Source organism: Lepisma saccharinum, chromosome 26 (genome assembly GCF_977018435.1).
Source record: "Lepisma saccharinum chromosome 26, izLepSacc3.1, whole genome shotgun sequence".
Classification (NCBI taxonomy): domain Eukaryota; kingdom Metazoa; phylum Arthropoda; class Insecta; order Zygentoma; family Lepismatidae; genus Lepisma; species Lepisma saccharinum.
This window is the reverse complement of record NC_139254.1, coordinates 47,760,320-47,775,561: the sequence shown is the minus strand read 5'-3', so window position 1 is coordinate 47,775,561 and position 15,242 is coordinate 47,760,320. Positions and strand designations below refer to the sequence as shown.

Sequence of the window (15,242 nt, the reverse complement as noted above, 5' to 3'; positions counted from 1 at the left end):
GGCCCAAAGTACTGTTACAGTTTTGTGAGAGTTTTAAATGGTATTCTTGAAACTATGGACAACAAATGACTTTTGACTGTATTATTGCTGGACATACCTGAAGCTTTTGGTGCAGTTCAACGCAAATTACTGCTTAATATTCTTTACTATTACATTTTCTACACATCTGCCCTTAAAAACGTTATTAATATAAACTAATCGATGTAAATGTGTGAAACGTACTCGTAACTTATCATCTGAGAGTATACATATTTCATTTCGTGTTCCACAATGACGTATTATACGTTACTTATTGTTCATGGTTTATATTACAGTTGTTAAATACTGTAACGTACATTCATTTTGTTCTGTAACTCAATATAAATTAAAAGTGAATACATAAATAAAGACGTGAGTGCTACAAAAATTAAGCGTCATATTAATGTGCTTGAAATCAACATTATTGTAATGTTCAGATATTATTGGAAGTGGATAAGCCATACGTTTCTTTAAGCTTAGCGATACTGCGATTAAAATTAATGACATCGCCTGTCAGCAAACTGAAAGGCTAAACAGTATAGGACTAGTATTAATTTCTAATATTTCATGGAATGAACATATTAAATGAAGCCTTGAGAATAATATTTGTATGAATGGTATACATCAGCAATGAAGCAGCTACAGAACCGGAGTTAGAGATTTGGGCGTTCAGAAATACTTATTCTCAGCCCCTCTTCATAGATTGCATCCTCCCCCTCTTTTGCTCGAGAAAATTGCTTTTCCATAACTTAAAATTGCACTTCAATATATTACTCGCAAAAAAATCTCAGACCCTGTTAAGAATTCACTACAAAAGTTATATGAATTTTGTCTTAAGTACAGTATCTCCACTGCCTCAAAAATATTTTTCCTAAACTGTCCCAAAGTACACGAAAACAAAATAGTTCTGCGATATAAGGTTGGGAAAGCTAATTTTGGCATTATTTATCTCCATGTTCGATTGAGGACTTTACATTGCGTTGCTGAGTAGTTGTACACAGTTTTTACAGCGCGAAGAAAATCGGAAAGAACGGTAGTATTTCTAATGGAACAACATTGTACACGTTATGACCGTCTCCTTTAAATATAGCAGGACATAGTGACATAGTATTATGTTACAACTGACATTAATACATACTGAGAACATTTTAAGTCTCTCAATGTAGTTACCGTATAATACTCCATAATGAATCATTTAAACGCTTTCGCACAAAATTTTAGTTTCACACAGTTTCTCACAAAACACATCAGCATGAACAAATCGTATACCATATATGCCGGTCTCCCTGGTGGAGTGGTTAGCATAGCGCGCTACGAATCTCATCATATCATCACTCATTCTCATCTTCGCGATTAGCCAAAAGTGGTAGAAAGGCGAAGTAACGTTAACCAAAATCCATCAATTAATCAATTGTGTACCATATTTTTTGTCCTGAGTAAATAAAAAAAATAATTGCATGAAGTTTATATACGATTCATAGTATAACATCTTTCCTTACCTAAATTTTACGGATATTTAGTTAAGTACCACATAAGCTAGCAAATACATATTGCTTCACATGTAAAATTTCTGTAAGTTACGTTTTTTTCTCTTGGCAGGTATTTATTCCCACTACCACGATTGACATCCGAAGGATATGCAGTGGGGTTTGGTTCTCTTCAAGGGGTATGTGATGATGCATTCGACTTTGAAATCACGTTGAAGCAGATGCTCATGGCGCGGGATGCAATTTTCGAATTCGCCCCATTCAGAAACGGAGATGTCATCCTCGCAGATATGAAGAACTTCAGTTTAAGACATCTTTCAAAAATAAATCTGTTGGTAGCGAGGAATTGTCTGCGTGTTATAGAGGTGAGGGACATATTTAAACACGTTTCTTTGCAGATATAAAGAAGTTCTTTGTAGCTACTTTAGTATTATTCTGATGTAGAAAGACTATTTTTAAAATATTATAATTTCAAATTGTCAACAAAAAATATAAAAAACAAATGGAATGCTATTACTTTTCTTTAGACTATGAAAACGGATTACGATGGATAGAAAACTTGTGTATCTTGTCTGTAAAGAACATGATCTTATTTTTAATTGGTGAGATTTGCCTCTATATCAGATTAGAAGTTTAACTGGTTTCACACTAAAAACTGGTTATTGCAAAATATTAAAATTTGTATTAATGTGATTGAATATTATTGGTTTGTTTCCCATGAAGAACTCTATATCTAATAACGGTCTACTGGTTAGGGTTTGGTAGATACAAACGGTTTACAATAACTAGATAGAAATTTGTTCATTAATATATGATGCAACATCGAAAGTGGATTTTTTACAGTCATGAATTATATTATACCAACCATCACAGTTACATGTCAAGTGAGGAATCCTCACTTTCAGGAGGATAATAGTATCATAGTTTCAGAAGATTTACACAATTGATTTCACACACGTGTGTAAATGTATCTCATTTTTTTGGAATACCTTCATTAGGAACAAGTTATATTGTGAAGGTTTCCAACATGCACCAAACAAAAAATTCCAAATATAATATAATAGAATAAACTCGCCTTTATTGAGTGGGCGTGTTTCGGCCTCACGGGCCGATCCTACAACAAACCCTTGTCAAATACATATTACAATTGATATTTTACACAGCACTTTCTGAAAATCAGTTTCACAGTAGAAAAGTTAATATATAGAAACATGATAGACATATACTCAGAAATATAAATTGCTAATGTACTGGTTACCCAGAGTAAATTCTAAAACCACAATTACTATAATATTATTACAGAGTGAATATTAAAATTAAAGCCAATACCTCATACCTGTATCTTACAGGAAAGACAAAGCCAGGCACTATTGTTTGAACAGTATGTTTCATGTTGAATGTTTTCTAAAGTTTAATTTGTATGTTGTATGGTGGAGCTCCCCTGAGGTGGGGGGAGTTCATTCCATTCTTTTATCGCTGTGACTATGAAAGAGTTTTCGTCAAGTGCTGTTTTGTGCGTGGGAATCGTGAATTTAGTTTTCTGACGAAGGTTAATTTGTTTCCCGTTCTTCCTGTACGGAGCAAATTGGTAAATATTTAGGTTCCTTGTTGTTCATAATCCTGCACAGTAAAGATAACACAAATCATATTTATATTGGCTTAATATAAACCCCCGCTGGGGATCCATCAAGTTTTATGGAATCCTTCGAAACGTAAGACCAGTGGTGGTCATTGGAGGCGACCATAATACACAACATGATTACTCTCATTTCTGAACGCAAGGAGATTGAAATGTACGGACTTGGCTCTCGCAGTTCCTAGGGACACAATACATTATTCAAGAGCCGCAAGAAGACTCAATGTGATGATACCATGTGACTGAAGGCTTGTACTCAGACGATACAAAACTTTGATATAAAGTACATCCAAGCATCACAAAACGATATGATCACTCGATGTGTTTTTCGTCTCAGATGATGTTCTCATATTAACTGTGGCGCAGTACGATGTCTTACTTTGAATGCGGATTAATTGTTTGGTAATCTTGTGGTTTTTCTGCTCCCATTTTAATGGTTGTATCGGTAACGTTTGTTTGTATTGCGTAGCTGGGATAGAAGGTAACAGTTTCCTATACAAATACGATCCTTCCTTGATTTGAGTAGGCCAGTGATTTGGGTTCTTTTCCAATTGTTTAGAGTTAGACAATGTCGGAATCGTAGCATAGTATCGAATACTTTGGGGAGATATACCAGAGATATCGCTTTGAAGCTCATTCAGTCCCGTCACTTTATTTGAATGAAGGAGTCGAACTGCTTGTTTCACTTTCTTACAAGAAGTGAGAGAACTTCATCATTCCACAGTAAATGCTGTAGCCTAGTCCTGTATCGTATGCCTGAGTTCGTTCTTCAATTCTTTCATCAAGTTCGTCGAAACTGACTAGATATTTAGTTATTTGTTTGGTATATACGTTAACAGGTTTGTGAAACATTCAAACGCTCTCCTCTCCACAAGCACTAATCGTAACAGTGTGCGTGTTAAATTACAAAACCCCGATGAAACTGTTTTACTTTTTGTGAAAGCAGATGTGTCACCTTTCGATTCTATGACTAGACAATATTGTAGACAAGAAGTGTCTGATAGTTCAATCTATAGAACCACCGCACAGTGATCCGGAATGCGAAAAAAATCGGTAAAAATCAGGAGCTCCCTATTTGACCCCACAATCAATACAAATGTGTAAGATTAGCATATTTAAGGTAAATTGACATTTTAGGTCCACAGAATTCACATGAGATTGATTTTTTTGATTTTTATACAAAAAGTATAATTTTAGCCTATTTCAATACACACTTGAAACCACAGTAAAACTTGGAAACCGAAATCCATTTCCAGAAACAGATTGATTGACTGATTGAATTGTTGTTTTAAGTCCACTTTATGCACAGAAAGGCTAATCGGGACTGGAGCTACAGTTTAAAGTGGGATCCGAACCACTGTGCCATGTGAGTAGTGTAATTGGTGATAGAACCAGGACCACTTACAGGTGTACAAATGATGAGCTCATATAATTAAACAGCCCGATTTGCCCACACTTAAAATTATGCCAAGATGCTCTTATTCCCCAAGTCTTCAAGTGTGATATGCTCTTAATTCTAAGAATTTTTAATCCTAGTGTACAAATGATGAGCCCCCTCAGATTGATTTGCCTACACTTATAAAAGGCACTTCTGTGAGATTGTTGTCCATAAATTTGTTAAAAATATGCCCCTCTTGATATTTTTTTTGGCCACACTTAAAACTAAGCCACCCTCACCCACCCACACACACACATATTTACTTCTGGTTTAAGTTTAATTGGATACCAGGTTCAATTTGTTTATCTAATATTAAAACAATGTAATTCTTCTAGAATTGCTCTGTGACTCTCTCATTTCTTTCATCATATGTTTGCATGTTTCAAGTGATTCTCCTCTGTGTTAGTGTTTGTTTAGATCAAAGTGATTAATATGCACAATTCCCGACACGGTAGTATTGAATTTTTGCTTTGCATGTTTCAAGTGATTCTCCTCTGTGTTAGTGTTTGTTTAGATCAAAGTGATTAATGTGCACAATTCCCGACACAGTAGTATTGAATTTTTGCTTTGCATGTTTCAAGTGATTCTCCTCTGCGTCAGTGCTTACAGAAATTTCCGAGTATTGAAGCTTTGCGTGCAAACAAACAAAATTGCATCAGCCAGTATTGTGAGAGTGGCTGAGGAGAACAGATGTGTTGTTACAGTGCTTCTCATACTTACAGGCCTGTTTGGTTTAATTCTTATTATTCATATTAAATATATTTCTGGTATATTGAACAATAAAAAATCTGATATTTGTTACATCCAGCTTGTTTGTTGTAATCCACTCATATTTAGAGTCAGGCTTATATCTGTCCCAGCCTGTTATACAAAAATCAATACATAACACTCAGCGATAGGTCATTGCCATAGGACATGCATGTCTGTGCAGGAATTTGTGCTAGGTCAGTGTAGATCAATATTTATTCTTTTTTTCCACTTGTGGGCTATTAGCTTTACAACCTGTCATAATAAGCATAGAGTTTTGGTTTAAAACCCAAAAAAATTTATATAATAAATAGACATGTGGGTTCTTGTTCTGTACAGTCATCAACATTGCCCCCACAACCTTCTACATCTGGTCTGAAAAGGAAGCACGAAGCACCTGTTAATGCTTCACCGGCAAAGCAGCCACGCTATGAACCCATTCATAGCAGTTTTAAAGGCCAATTAAGGGATCACCGGTTTGTATCAGAGCCAAGATGTGGCATTAAGAATTTTTTGAACAGTGTAAATCCTGATGTGCAGGCAATTCTAAATGCACAAAATGGCTCTTATAAGCTGTCTCTCAAATTGTTTACACAATATAAGAAGCCAAATGGCACAAAATTTATACAGCCCCACATAACAGAAACTGTACCGGTATATTCAAATGCAAATTCAGACAAAATAATAAGCAGTTTGATAGATCAATTAAATATTAAACACTGAATTTGCAGCAAAAGAGTCTGGATGGAGCCTATGCGGATCTCCACACATGTTATATGTTAATATTTCTGAATTCAACCCATTACAAGGTTCCACTTATGTGCCATTACCTGCCAATATCAAAAACAAAACAGCCGTGGTTAATATAAAAAATAATGACCAGCAATGCTTTTTGTGGTGTATTTTAGCTGCTTTGTATCCAGTTTCAAGGCATCCTGAGAGAATAACTTATTATAAACAACATGAAAATGATTTTGATGAGGCAATGGAGGGTTTAGAATATCCAATGTCTGTCCAGAATATTGACAAATTTGAAAAAAAGGCCAGGCACATCAATGGCAAACAATTATCTATTAATGTATTTACTTGTTCCACTGGCCGTGACAATTGCTTGATAGATCCTCTCAGAATCAGTACACTTGATGATGAATCTGCTATTCCGATTGATCTGCTCTTAATTGAAGGGGATGGCACATATCATTACACTCTGATACACAGTCTTGAAGCTTTGGTGAGAACACAACTAGACAAATTTAATAGAATATTTAAGTTGTGCAGAAGATGTTTAACTGTTTTTGATGGTAGAAAAATGGTGAATGGGGTTCGGGAAGAAAATGCAGAAATTGCTAAAAACAAGTTAATTGAGCATCTGAAATACTGTGGCAACCATAAACCTGTTCATATGGTGATGCCAATGCCAAGTGAAAATGCAAAATTCAAAAAGTTTGAAGCCTTGTTGGAACACCCAGCATATATTGTCTGTGATTTTGAATCAAACCTCAAACCTCTTGCATTCTGCAATCCAGATCCTGAAGAATCTTCAATTACACCATACCAGCTACATGAACCTTCCAGCTTTTATTATGTGGTTGTACAGGATGGTGTTGTTAGTAAAGAAAATTTATACATGGGAGCAGATGCCATCAAAGAATTTGCACTTAGAATAGAAAATGAGTGCCATGACATAGCATCTAATATTTTATTAAAATCAAAACCCATGTTGCCTTTAACAGAGAAACAGATTGAAGATTTCAACAATGAAGAAAAATGCCCGGTATGTGATTCTGAATTTTCAGATATAAATATCAAGGTGAAACACCATTCTCATACAGATGGTAAATTCAAAATGGCCCTGTGTAATAGCTGTAATATTAAGATCAAGAGACCAAAATTTATCCCTATATTTTGCCATGGAGCATCCAATTATGATCTCCATCATCTGATCAGGTACGAGGGGTTTGAGAAGCATAATTTAAATATTTTAGCTGAAAATGATGAAAAATATATTGCCATTAACAAAATAATTAAAGTTAATGGTGTTCCTATTCACATAAGATTTCTTGATTCTTACAGAATTTTATCGGCTAGCCTGGCTACACTGGCCACTCAATTATCTGATGATCAATTCAAAATCACATGTGCTTTGTTTCCAAATCAGGACCTGAAATTAATTAGGCGGAAGGGTGTATATCCATATGATTATGTTACAGATTTTTCTAAATTTGATGAGTGTTCTCTGCCACCACAACAAGAGTTTTACAGCAAAATCAGAGCATCTGGAATCACTGATGATGATTATCACCATGCCCAATTGATGTGGAACAATTTAAAATGCAAGACATTTGGTGATTATCACAAGGCTTATTTAAAACTTGATGTGACTCTATTAGCTGATATATTGCAGGCATTCAGAAAATCTTCCATGCAAAATTATGAACTAGATCCAATATATTTTTACAGTGCCCCGGGCCTAGCATGGTCTGCAATGTTTTTAAACACTAAAATGCAATTGGATCTGATCCAAGATCAAGATATGTATCTGTTTATGGAACAATGTATAAGAGGAGGCATGGTGCAATGTTCTCAGAGATATGCCAGAGCAAATAACAAATATATTCCTGATTATGATCCAGCACTGCCATCAAATTATATACTGTATGTAGATGCAAACAGCCTGTATGGTTATGCCATGATGGATAAACTGCCATATTCAGGGCTTGAATGGGTTGAAGATTTCAATATTGAGAATCTTAAGGATTTTGATGACAGTGACTATGGCCTCTTCTTAGAGGTTGATCTGACAATTCCAGATAATTTACACAACAAATTTTCTGATCTGCCCCCAATTCCCGAGGTTCAGTGCTCACCTGGCTCTAAACAGAAGAAGCTCATGATGACACTGGAGCCAAAACAGGGTTATGTTATATATTACAAAAACCTCCAGTTCCTGATGCATCATGGTGTTCAAGTGACCAAAGTTGGAAAAGTTTTGAGGTTCAGGCACTTAAAATGGTTGAAGCCATATATTAATACAAATACAGAGCTTCGAACATCTGCATTGAGCCAATTTGATAAATCTTTGTTTAAATTGATTGTCAATTCTGTATATGGCAAAACTATTGAAAATGTCAGAAAACATACCGATGTTAAAATAATTACTGACCCCAGCCTGAGCAAAAAATTGGTTGCAAAACCTAATTTCAATTATAGAAGAATTTATGATGAATATGTATATAATAAACCTACAATGAAGGCCAAGGGTGTTATGTATCAAATACCTTATGCAGGCCTCAAATCTCTTGGGCCTATTGATAGCCTTTTGACCAAAAAGCAGCGCAAGAAAAAAAATTCTTGTATTGCAAAGGGACATGGTATGAAATTGTTGCTTAGTACCCCCCAATTAAAAAAATTACAGCAATCAAGAAAAAAATCACATGTGGGGGGTTTCATATTTTCTATCCCTGCCATCTTAGCTGCTCTCGGGGCTGTGGGGAGCTTGGCTGGGGGATCAGCTGCCATAGCAAAAACAGTAATAGATGCCAAGAAAAATAAGGCAGAATTAGATGAATTGAAGCGCCATAACCTGGCCATGGAGAAACAGGGCAAAGGTGTTAAGAGAGCCATGAATAAGTTTAAAAAAAACAAGAGCCGCTTACAAACCAAGATATTGAAGCTTTAAACAAGCCACTGGGCATCAAAAATTTTAGAGGTGTGTACATGTCTGATTCTTTACCAGAACAATCACTCAACAAAGAGTGTGGCATTGTTAATTTGGATAAGTACAAAAATCAGGGCACTCACTGGATTTGTTATCTTAAATATTTAAACAATGAGGCATTTGTGTTTGATTCATTTGGAGGTGTTCCACCTGAAAATTTAATAAAATATCTAAAATCAGCTAATCTTTATTACAATAATGCCCGTGTTCAAAATTTCAAAGATGTTAATTGCGGACATTTGTGTTTATCTGTTCTTAGATATATGTCTCAAATAAATAAACCATCAATTGAAAATTTTCAAAAAGCCTTGTGGTATTTAAAACATCATGGGGGTATTCCATCTCACCAGCCAAAATTCAATATTGAAACTCAAATTGCATGATGACATAGTGTATCCCAAAACAATAGCTCTCAGAGCATTTTATGGCATGTACTTGATCCCTAATATTACACACCACAACAATACAATTGCAGTAGGGGATCAAAAAATTGTCATCACTCCAGGGCAATATAATCTATCCACTCTAAATGCTCAATTACCCAGAGGTATAGTGTTAAGTCAAAATTCTGTCACTCACAGAGTAGAGATTGTATCTGCTACAGAAACAGTGGATCTGGGTACTATAGGAGAGCTGTTAGGCTTTGAGAACAACACAAAACTTGAACCAGGCATCAAACACACTGCTATTAATATACCTAAATTCTTAGCCATAGAGACTCTGAATATTCACTGTAATGTGGCTGAGGGTATGATCACAAAATCAAATGGCATAGGCACTCACAAACAAACTGGCATCATTGCAACATTCAAACCTAATTCTGAATTTATGGAGCCAATCATCTACACTCCATCCCCAACATTATATTTTCCTGTGTGTCATAACAGAATAGATAATATTGAATTGATGGTCACTAATGAAAAAGAAGAATTAGTTGATTTTGCTGGAGCCACAACAACTGCAATCATAGAGATTAATATTTAAATAAAAATACATACAAAAAAAATGGAGAATATTGAGAGTTATGAGCTACAATCATTCCCTCCAAACAGGAGGACATTTGCAAATTTAAATCAACCCAACACAGAGATTGAGGTTGATCTTGATGTAGGGGATGGCTTTATACACCCCCACAGAGCAGATCTATACATCAAATTTGATGTTGTAAAGCTCGATGGAACAGATTATCCGGCAAATTCAAATATAAGATTGGTAGATAATTTTGTGCCGCATCTGTTCTCTGAAATTGAGATCAGAAAACATGGTGTTGTTATAAACAGAGTGGATTATCCCGGCATTACCTCCACAGCTTTGGCCACACTAAAATTATCCAAAACCGAGGCTTCTTACTACAAAATAGGTGGATTTGAGGCTGGTGATAAAATATTATCCAAGAGCCACACAGTGCTGTTCCCTATGCGCCTGTTGCCAGGATTCTTCTCAGATTACAAAGATATTATGTGGAAGGGTGGTTTAAGAATCACATTTAGAAGAGCTGCCAATGATAATAATGCTTTGATGAGGTACAGCACATTAAACTCTACAGGGGAAGCTCTGCCCAATACCCTACCTGATGAAGGCAAATGCATTATTCAGACTATGGAGCTAAGAATCCCAGTTGTTGAATATGAAGCCAGTTATGCTCTTAAATACAAAGCTGATATAATAAAAAATCCACAGATTCCTTTACAATTTTATACATTTTAATGTGTACAGAAGCCCGCATCTGGTACTTATTATGAGTTTGATGCTACAAATTCATTCTCCAGTATACAATATGACATGCCGGATTTTGTGGTGGTATTGTTTCAGACTGGAAGACACAATAATCAGGAAAAAAATTCAAGTAGATTTGATAACTGCAACATCAAGAACATATATCTTAAAAATGGCAGAAATGAGGTATTCCCTAGAGAAAATTATAATTTAGACATTTCCATGGATGATTTCCTTAAATTATATGAAGCATTTACAGCATACAAAAGGGTCACTACTAGCAATACTGACATGTATTACACACCAGATGAATTCAAAACACAGAGACCCATGTTTGTCATCAACACTTCAAAAAGGAAACAAGTTGTGGTGAATGACAGGACAAACATTAAAATTATCTGTGAATTCCACGAAACACTCCCCGATGACACCATATGTAGTGTTATTCTCATAGGGGAAAAATCATATGTTTATGATGTAAGAAATGAGAGAGTCACAGAACAATTCTAGAAGAATTACATTGTTTTAATATTAGATAAACAAATTGAACCTGGTATCCAATTAAACTTAAACCAGAAGTAAATATGTGTGTGTGTGGGTGTGGGTGTGGGTGTATCTTAGCTTAGTTTTAGGTGTGGGTAAAAAAAATATCAAGAGGGGCATATTTTTAACAAATTTATGGACAACAATCTCACAGAAGTGCCCTTTATAAGTGTAGGCAAATAAATCTGTGGGGGCTCATCATTTGTACACTAGGATTCAAAATTCTTAGAATTAAGAGCATATCACACTTGAAGACTTGGGGAATAAGAGCATCTTGGCATAATTTTAAGTGTGGGCAAATCGGGCTGTTTAATTATATGAGCTCATCATTTGTACACCTGTAAGTGGTCCTGGTTCTATCACCAATTACACTACTCATGTGCCTCCACCGGGTATCGAAACCGGGTCCACTTGATTACAAGGCAATAACGTCCAGAAATAGATTAAATAATATAAAAAATAACGATTATAATGATAGTAATAAAATAATAATAATAATAATAAATGTGAGAAGTATCGTTAAAATGAATTTATGCGCAATAAATGTTTAAAGCGAGGAAAAGAGACTTCCAATCAAATCACTTTGAAGATAAATTAATATATTTTAAGGCAATAGATAATATTTATTTACTAGTTCCCATATCTTTCCTTCCTTTAAATGTACTTTGGTTGTGAATACGAGTTCCTTACACGTATTTTCCCGGCGAAGCTCTTCAGTTTATCACCTATTATTTCTGTCGCTACTTTCTTCAAAACTGATAATCTGCTTTTGAGATTGCACAGTGTGAAGAAAAAGCAACTACAAGCAACATTATTTTATAAGTCAACTGAAATTATTTTTAAGAAAATTATCTTCGTTTCGGCAACAGTTTTCATATCCTTAAAATACTTTGTTGCAGGTCTTAACACAATCTTAAGCGAAATTTTTAAAATTTATAGAATCTAACACGAATGAAACAAATGATTAATCTGATAATTTCTATCTTCAACAGATTTTTCAGGAATAATGTTTCGTGGGTTTCTATGACACACTATCGCCATTAACCCGCAAGGAAAGGTGAATGGGTAAAAATGACCCAAAAGATTTTGAAACATTCGTTTCATCTTTACTAATGAGTGTTCCTGAGGTGACCCTTCTCAGTATATTTCCAGTAAACACTTTCGAATGTCATGACCTTGAATCAGCTATGACGCTTCGTTAGTTGCCCTCACAGGGCCGTAGAAACATCGCCTGTGTAAATTTCACCCACACGTGCACTCCTGCGTTTCAGCTTGGTATTTAAACGTTTCAGCATGGTATTTAATTAAACATGATCTTTTCTCTCATTTTTATCAATTGTAAAATACAATAATAATGTTCAAAATTAATACATTTAGTTTAATCAATAAAGATATTGTTAATGAAATGCTCTAATGTACTTATAACTCGGATTTACGAAGTAAATTTGCTTGGGTAATATTTACACAGCCGTGTCTTGGGGAAAATTTTAGGGAGGGTGTTGATGAAGGTTTTGGAAGGTGTTAAGGGTTGTTGAGAATGTTTGAATAAATTTCTGTTACACTGCACTACTTCTATATGTATTAATCATCAGTTGATTGCGAAATTGGAGACTACCTATTCCTCTAGTGCGCGCACACGTGACCACTATCGCTTCAGGGTTGCCAGCTGACCCATTAACAACGGAGCACACGTTCACAAATAAGCTTAATTTGTCAAAAATAGTAAAAAGTAGCAAAACTTTTCTCCCATGCCGTTTTCACAATACTTTAAAGTATCCTTTGCTTTAGAAATCGTCGCTGGAAATAGCGGCGAAAGCTAGGTTAACTCAAGATAACTTTTGTATTTTTAAGTCGAAATTTAAAAAACATTATATTTTATTGTAATTCAAATATGTGTTCTTTTTCTGTGCATTACTGAGAACATTATTGTGTATTACCTAGCATAATTATATTTTTAGGCGAAAAAATAATTGCTACAACAACTCTTAAAAGTAAGTACAAAATAAAGTCCAAAAATTCCATTTTCTCGAACCGCCATTTTGAGGCCCGAAAACAAGAACAAATAATAAATTTAGAGATTTTTTTTAATTTTTGCCGACTTTTTTCGCATTCTGGATCACTGTGCAACACCTAGGTTTTAATTTTGTCTTAATTCACATTCCTCTAATTTTCGTACATAGTAATGATTCAATAGACCAATAGACGTATCGTATAATTACAGAATGGTTATCCGGACAGGGTAAAGAAGTTCATTCTACTCAGTGACAGCAATGCCGTTGTGAAGCTGGTTAATCTGACAATGCCTCTGCTCTCGAAGAAGATAGCACAACGTGTAAGTAAGTTAAAATTAGGATACATGAATGTAACTAAGATGGATTAGAAATTCCGAATTTTCAGAGCTCTTCATCGTGAGTGTGGAGTCTTCGGTAAAATTCGGAAATTTTGAAAAATGGCATTTCTGGAAATCTTAAAAGATCACGAACTAGTCTAAAGATTATAGAATTGTTTGGTAATTAAATGATTCAGTAATTACATATAAGGCTTTGGAGAAAGTTGCAGATTTCAAAACAAATATGAGAATAATGTTTAATTATTCATAGTTTATATTTCTTTTCTGACATTGTGCTTTAAATGTGCATTCAACATGCATTGCTGTGTAAAAATTGCATCAATAACATCATCAATATTATCAAGTAACATATGTTTTCCATTTCAGGTGCTTGTTATAAAATACGACCTGCAGCTTCTTCACAAGCATTTAGACAAGGATATTCTTCCTGAAGAGTATGGAGGAAAAGAAGGATCATTACAGAGCTTGAAAGGTAAATATTAATTAATATTTTTGAGAAATAATAATTGTGTGTAAAGTATAAGTCTACGACTAAGGTGAGACAAGAAGTAAAGTAAGAAAGTGAAGTTCTTGCTTGCTCTTTACAAAGTGTTATAAAGCATTATAGGGAACGTCCACAACATATATTTGCTCTCGAAGTAGTGTGGTAATCACTACGTTCTGAACGTGCGTATTATTACAAGACTGACCGCATCCAATTATCCATTAATAAGAGGCCGGGTGGGCCATAGAGTCGCTCATGTATGGATGTCGTCGATGGGATCACCCAGCACAGAAATCGAACCAAGGTCCCTTGCGTCGAAAACAGACATCATACCTACTGAACCACAGCGGTACCTAAGATGTTCGCACTGTTACTCGTTTTTATTTTTATTCCATTTTCTGTTCCTTTACATATAAGGACTTTTGAGGGAATATTATTATGTATAATATTTACCTTACAAGCACAATAACTTCACACAATTGTTATCATATGTTCATATGATGTTATCAGAACGAAAGTTTCACCGCTCATATCCATATATTAACAAACACATCCACGCGCACACGTATGTACACTTAATTATTCTTACATTTCCAAATTCATTAATTCAAAATCTCTTTTATCGTGTTTCTTATTTTAATTACTTTCAGCCAAATGGAATCGGTTCCTCGAGGATCACAGGGAAAGGTTAGTCCAGTTAGGAAACATGAAAAATGACGAACGAAAGAGACCCATTCATTCCGAAAAGAATCACATTACTTTTGGAAGTGATGGATCATTCAGAAAATTGAACATAGACTAAGATTTTAGTGTCGTTTCTGATTTTTTAACTAAATTAAATGTTTTATTATATTATAAGTACGTAGATTTAGATATGTACCTTGTACTTATGTGTATGTGTTTGGGTGAAAGTTCACAATAAAAACGAAGTTTGTCTCTCTCTTATTCTATTTAAACACGTATACAATTGGAACCTTCTTGCCTCTGCGTCATACAAAATGAATATTTGAGAAAAGTGCATATATTTCTGGAATTTTCATGCTCATTTACTTCAAGTGTTTAACCATCTAAAAATGTTATTACCTTTTGTACTTTGCTTTTCTCT

The 15,242-nt window shown here is 34.8% G+C and overlaps 1 protein-coding gene across 1 annotated transcript; it reads left to right on the top strand.

The window, feature by feature from the left end:
• The first annotated feature begins 632 nt into the window (after positions 1–632).
• Positions 633–15,002, top strand: LOC145979657 (alpha-tocopherol transfer protein-like). Its single transcript, XM_083112622.1, has 5 exons — positions 633–670; positions 1,618–1,870; positions 13,525–13,635; positions 14,020–14,125; positions 14,788–15,002. Exons 1-5 carry the CDS (start codon positions 633–635, stop codon positions 14,937–14,939), a joined length of 660 nt encoding a protein of 219 aa, XP_082968748.1. The 3' UTR covers positions 14,940–15,002.
• The last annotated feature ends 240 nt before the right edge of the window (positions 15,003–15,242 follow it).